This window comes from Rhagoletis zephyria, unplaced genomic scaffold (assembly GCF_001687245.7).
Source record: "Rhagoletis zephyria isolate East Lansing unplaced genomic scaffold, Rhagoletis_zephyria_1.1 Rzeph_scaffold_02543, whole genome shotgun sequence".
Classification (NCBI taxonomy): domain Eukaryota; kingdom Metazoa; phylum Arthropoda; class Insecta; order Diptera; family Tephritidae; genus Rhagoletis; species Rhagoletis zephyria.
The window spans coordinates 22,197-28,390 of record NW_016159627.1 but is presented as its reverse complement, the minus strand read 5'-3'; the positions used below and the strand labels follow the sequence as shown (position 1 = coordinate 28,390).

At 36.5% G+C, this 6,194-nt stretch overlaps 1 protein-coding gene across 1 annotated transcript; it reads right to left on the bottom strand.

Moving 5' to 3' along the window:
• Positions 1 to 1,334: 1,334 nt before the first annotated feature.
• LOC108367115 (RNA-binding protein 25-like) lies at positions 1,335 to 2,975 on the bottom strand. Its single transcript, XM_017621674.1, has 4 exons — positions 2,694 to 2,975; positions 2,506 to 2,638; positions 2,339 to 2,447; positions 1,335 to 2,277 (listed from the first exon to the last, which is right to left on the bottom strand). The coding sequence occupies exons 1-4, from the start codon at positions 2,754 to 2,756 to the stop codon at positions 1,365 to 1,367; spliced, it is 1,218 nt and encodes a 405-aa protein (XP_017477163.1). The 5' UTR covers positions 2,757 to 2,975; the 3' UTR covers positions 1,335 to 1,364.
• Positions 2,976 to 6,194: the final 3,219 nt, after the last annotated feature.

The window sequence follows — 6,194 nt, the reverse complement described above, 5'->3', positions numbered from 1 at the left end:
AGCAAGAGCAATTTGAAATAATTTTCGAAATCGATTTGCGTTTTATCACACCTTGCAACTTTTATTTCTGAAACTGATTTACAAAGTGACAAGGACTTTCTGCATGTTCACACGGGGAAATAAAATTTACCTTTCTCAATTTGACAGCGAATGACACGCTCTAATACAACATAAATAACAAATTTACAATTAAGTGAAAAACGTCTGTAGTCCAATTGGTTATGACCGCAAAGTTATATTACAGTAATCAGGGCTGTAACTGGATCCATGGTAGTCCGATTTTTCGCGAAATCTAGGAAAATGCAATCACGGAATCCGTATAGCTACAAAAGTAGCATATTCTTTAAATGCATACGTCAGTCAATGCATCAATTCTGATTCATAGAGCGTGTGTGAATCGGTAACAAAGTTCGCTGCGAGTAAATTTTTGACAAGTATGAGGTGAATAAAATTTCACTAGCTCATGAGTCTAAATTGACAAATGCATATAAAATTTTGACAAACGCAGACTGTTAATGGCTGCGTTTCTTTATACATTCCGGATAATCCAATTTCACAGCCGGAATAAACAGAATGCGTTTGAAATATACGTCAACATATCAGGAACGTTCTAAAGAATAAATAAACAAAAAAGTTTATTCCAAACGTTCAGAATGAATAAAGAAATGCAGCCAATATGTATAATTTTTCTGCTTCAAATGTAAGCAAAAACAATAAAATATTTGGAAATCGAGTTTCTGGTGGCAAAATTAAGAAGTATTACACTACTTTAAATATTTTTGGTAAATAAATTGCTTTAATGTTTCAAACGCTTTAATTGATTAAATTAAATGGATCAAAAGCTTAAATTGATGAATTACAATCAATGATGGTAGATGTTTACTTAAAACACTCATTTCACTTCATTTTATATTTTATTCTGCGGTTGTCAAAAATTTACTGTTGTCAAATGATTTATTTTCTGTCGTTTCAAGCATTTTAAAACCATATACAAATTAAAATAGAAAAATTAAATTCTTCACAATTGTTGTTTGAGATTAAAAATAAGAATGTAAGTTTGAGTTTTGAATTTGAAAATTATATTGCTTGAAAACGTCAGACTGCCTCTCAATGGTTTTACCTTGTAATGTTTTTATCATGGAATCTGCGATAGCCCGGAATAAACGTTGTATTCTTACCAAGGCGAACCTATACAAGGTGTTGTTATAGGATCCGCTGATTTCACGGGCAATTTGTACCTTTTGCCAAAATGATGTGTTTGTCGTAATTTTTTTTTGCACTGATTGTCCATGTTCGTATAATTTGTTATTGTAATTTTTGTTTTTGTTCTGTTAACACCGCCTTTTATAAATTCGCCTTGATTCTTACCTTTCGCGTTCTCTTTCTCTCTCACGCTCACGTTCTCTTTCCCGTTCACGCTCCTTTTCACGTTCACGTTCTCTTTCCCGTTCTCGTTCTCGTTCTCGTTCTCGTTCACGCTCACGCTCTCTCTCACGTTCCTTTTCACGTTCCCTCTCTCGTTCCCGTTCTCGTTCCCTATGTTCTCGATCACGCTCTCTTTCTCTTGAACGAGATTTACTCCTTCTCCTTCTGCTGTCTCGATCTTTTTCTTTTCTATTAGGTGACAAACTGTTCGATTGGCGACCCCTGCTAATCACTACTTTCTCCACTTTGTTAAAGGGGTTTTCTCTTTGCTCATCTGCATCCCAATCTTCTTCACTAATATCGTCCTTCATTGTATCAGATACATTTCTTTCCCTATCCCTATCTCTTTCTTTCTCAAGTTCCCTGTCCTTCTCCTTGTCTTTTTCTTTTTCTTTGTCCTTTTCCTTCTCCTTTTCTCTCATTTTCTCCTTCTCTTTCTCCTTCCGATTTTCATCGGCCTCCGCTCTTTTCCTAAATTTCCCAATTTCGGTACTAATTAAGTTCCTTTTTTCTTCTTCCAAATTTGTTTCGTGAAGAACTTTTGTTATTTTATCTTCTATGCGAACAGCTTTGTTCTTATTTATTCTGCCGCCATATACATCTCGAGAATTTCCGTCAAACTCATCAAATTCGTGCTTATGATCACCAAGTATTTTTCTCATTTGATTGAGAACGAAGTCATCTTCAGACTTTTCATCCACCGCTGACACATTAATACCATTCTTTAATTCTTCTTCCTTAAAGTTGTCTAACAGAAGTTTATTTTTTGCATCCACTTTAGCGACAAGTTTTTTCCCGTCTATATCAAGTTCACTGAGAAGACGAACAGCCCGCATTCCAGCATTGGGTCCACTGTTTATATACAAGCGACAATTAACAATTTTTAGTTTATTAACCAAAATTTGGGTCTTACTCATATTCGCAGAAACCAAAGGTAGACACTCGTTTCCAATTAACCACCACCCCACATGCGGACAAAATTCTTTTAATTAAGGCTTCAGGCACACGTTCGCTTATATTTCCTACAATATGTGGACAAGTGTATATTACGAATTTCCTAGGATGCAGAGTAGTACATACCAACAAAAACCGTAATTATCGGACCTCGAAATTGAGGAACCGGGTCGGGTAAACGCTGATAGACTGTGGGTTGAGAGCTGATAGTGGCGGAGGTTCTATAACTTCTTGGTGCTGAAGGTACTGGCGGCATCATCTACTCAGAAAATATAATTTTAACACTAAAACTAGATATATTTCCGATAACTTACATGAGGAGGAGGTATATTTGGGTTCATGTATGGTGGTATAGGTGCACGAGATGGATAAGACATAATTAGTGTCTCTCTTAAAACAAATTTTTCTCAATAATCGAAGTTGTTCGTGAGTACCAACGCAAAACTTTGTAATAGCCCAATGTAGTATCGAAAATAATTCGCTACTCAATTTCGGCAAATGAATTGTTCACCACAAATTTCGATAATTCCAAATTTAAGCATTTGCCACACACTTTCTGTCTTACCTAGAGCTGTAGCAAACCGTATGTATTCGTTACTTAGTAGCAGGTACAACCCCTGACTTGAAGTACCGAGTCGTTACTCACTTAATAATCTTGTTATCTTACGGCGCGTTTACATTAGACAATGCTGTCAAGACAAAAAAGAAATACTTATTAGTTGTCAAATACTGATAAAAGTCTCCGTGGCGTAGGCGTCCTGACAATAGTTATGACAGTTCATTTTGAGCAAAATGTCGGACGTGACCGTTGTATTATAATACGTATTTCGCGCGAGCTATATAAGCGGGTGGGCTTTAGTAGTCAGCCGCACCTTGTGTTTTAAGAAAACCAGGTGGAATTAACAAATGAAACTTGGTCAGGATGTTAAGGGAGGTATCCTCTAAAACATGTATAACTAAAAAATATAAATAATATCATTGTTTATAAGTTATTTGTTGTTAAAATTTCTTAAGTCGTTCCACTTGGTTTCCTAACAAAAAAGCATTTGTGTATAAATGCACATAACACTGTACTTAATACTTTACACACTTTTCTTTTATTTTATCTTGTATATAAATCACTTTAATTAAACTTTTATCGACTTGTAAATTACATTGAATTTCACGCATATTTACAATAACACATGGTTGCAAACTGACACATAACATGTGTTGCCATATTGTACAAAACAATACATACAAAGAAGGCAATGATTAAAAAGGAATACAGGGGAAATCAATACAAAAGAAAATGTTCAGCTCCTTTTCTTCGCAAAACAGAAAGGAGAATTCTATTACCTGAGGGTTATAATCCCTAAGTGCGGCCGAAGGCCGCCTACGCAGAAAGGTGTTCTCTGCAAAAGGTGTTCAGCTCCTTTTCTTCGCAAAACAGAAAGGAGAATTCTACTGCCTGAGGGTTATAATCCCTAAGTGCGGCCGAAGGCCGCCAATAGTTCAGCTCTTTTCAAACAGAAAGGAGATCTCTGCTGGTACCTAGTCGGCGCGTACGCAGAAAGGTGTTCTCCAAAGCGTCCTTTTCTTGCAAAACAGAAAGGAGAATTCTACTGCCTGAGGGTTATAATCCCTAAGTGCGGCCGAAGGCCGCCTACGCAGAAAGGTGTTCTCTGCAAAAGGTGTTCAGCTCCTTTTCTTCGCAAAACAGAAGGGAGAATTCTACTGCCTGAAGGTTATAATCCCTAAGTGCGGCCGAAGGCCGCCTACGCAAAAAAGTGTTCTCTGCAAAATGTGTTCAGCCCCCCCTTCTTCGGCAACACAGAAATAATAATTCTACTAAGTAAAAATTCCGAATTAAAAATCCGCTTTTATTATTCAAAATTCCAGTCTGGTAGCACTAAGTTGTATGTTATTTTGCTATCTTATTCATCGTTTATATGAAAACTTTAACAATAAATTATATAAGAACTATAGGGTTGCTAGAAAAAAGGGGGGTAGTTTTGAAATAAGGGGGTCCTATTCCACCCCCCCTCATCCCCCCTTTTTCTAGAATTTGCCGTCCGTCTACTAAAATTTTCCCATATAAGCTAAAAACTAAAAAAAATATAGAGAGGAGACAATGTAATGCAGCGTTTTTGCTACATTTAAAATGCAACATTTAGCACTTTCGAACATATGTTTTCGAAGAGCGTTCATGCTACCGCAATTAGCAAATGTACATTTACGCGAGTTCGAAATCGTATGCTTTTGACAAACAGCCGTGTTCCAGTCGCTTATTCAGATCTGTATCTATTACGATAAATTCTCACGGAAAAGATAATGTGCAAATCCCTACTGAAAAGGAAAAAATAAATTCTAAACCGAAAATTCAATACAAAAACTTGAATTGTTTTAACCATAACCGAACATTTGTATGTGTATATATTCATTTGTCGGTGCTGTCAATTATAATTTCCACACTTAATTAGGAAACAAAACAAACAGAGTTGATCACAAATTAATCCAGATTTCTATCAGCATCATATCGATGTTGAATTTGCGTAAATTTTCTTTATCCAAATAATGTAAAATAATAAATGAAATCTCGATCGGAGACCACTGAAACGCAGCTAGCGACAGTATACTCGAAAAAGCAATGTTGCCACTTTTTCTCATTAAACCATGTTCGAATCGTGGAAATTTTGGAAGATCACAGGGTTGCTTTTAGCATTTAGATTCTTAATGCATAAATGGAGTTGCATTTAGGTGACGAATTTTGTATGGATAAATGTACATTTAGAGGGGCATTTAGAGCTAAATGTGCTTCTACGCGTAAGCAAAAACAGCCCATTACATACACATCAGCGTCTCTTGTGTTATTTTAGTTCTTTTATTATGAATTTCTCTTCTTTCTTGCACAAGACGTCAGAATTATTGTCTGCATACGTCAAATCATTGTCCGATTTACTGTCTTGAAAATAATCAAGACAGTGATTGAGACAATTGAAGAAGTATACACGTATTAGTGCAAAAGTGTGCATGTATTGCTATTGTCATGACATTATTGTCCGGTGTAAAGCCCAGTGGCAGTGGCAGCGGCAGTTTTTCGAAATCAGCTGTTTTTTAGAGAGTGTGGTATCCAATGAAGCGACTCACAATACAGCAGTTGCAGCTAGCAGTACTGCTCAGTTTAGCCCAAATTCTAAATTCACTGCCACTGCCTTCATCGCAGCAAACTTCGCATGTTGAATCTAACATAAATGAAACGCAGCCAACTTGTGTTTATGTCAGTAAAGTCTAAAAGCAACAACAAAAATGTAAACAAACAAAAGGAAATGTCAAAAAAAAGCAGTCACTTACGACGCCTTATTGTGTTTGCTGCGGCAGTGACTGCCAATATTAACAGTAACAGCTTATTTTAAAAACTGTCACCGCCACTGCCAATTTATCCGAACGATAGGGGACACAAACGATTTGTCTGCAGGCGAATTCGTATCCCCTTACAATATTGTAAGTCGAACGATCGCCTTCTTGTAGACTCTACGTCGATTACGTTGTATTCGTCTAGAACAGCGTTGCTAAATGAATTATTAAGGTATTTTTATATATTTCCTTCAGAATTTTATTATTTTTAATTTATTTGGTACACTTTACAGAAAATGGGCATCACCGTCAAATGTTGTTTACTATTTTTGCCATTCATTTGAGAGATTTTTTCTGTAGTTACTGGTGAAATTAGTGGCTATGGAGTGGCGAGTAGTGCGTCAACGAACTTAGGGATGATACCGAATAAGGGGAGCCTCTTGAATTGCTTACCGTTGATGTACGCACAACGAATAGTG

Excerpts from the sequence above, each read along its gene's own strand:
- LOC108367115 (XM_017621674.1), bottom strand. The coding sequence starts at position 2,756 with ATGTCTTATCCATCTCGTGCACCTATACCACCATACATGAACCCAAAT. Across the intron at positions 2,639-2,693 it reads CAAATATACCTCCTCCTCAT|ATGATGCCGCCAGTACCTTC; the intron begins GTAAGTTATCGG and ends TTTTCTGAGTAG. Across the intron at positions 2,448-2,505 it reads GATAATTACGGTTTTTGTTG|GAAATATAAGCGAACGTGTG; the intron begins GTATGTACTACT and ends CACATATTGTAG.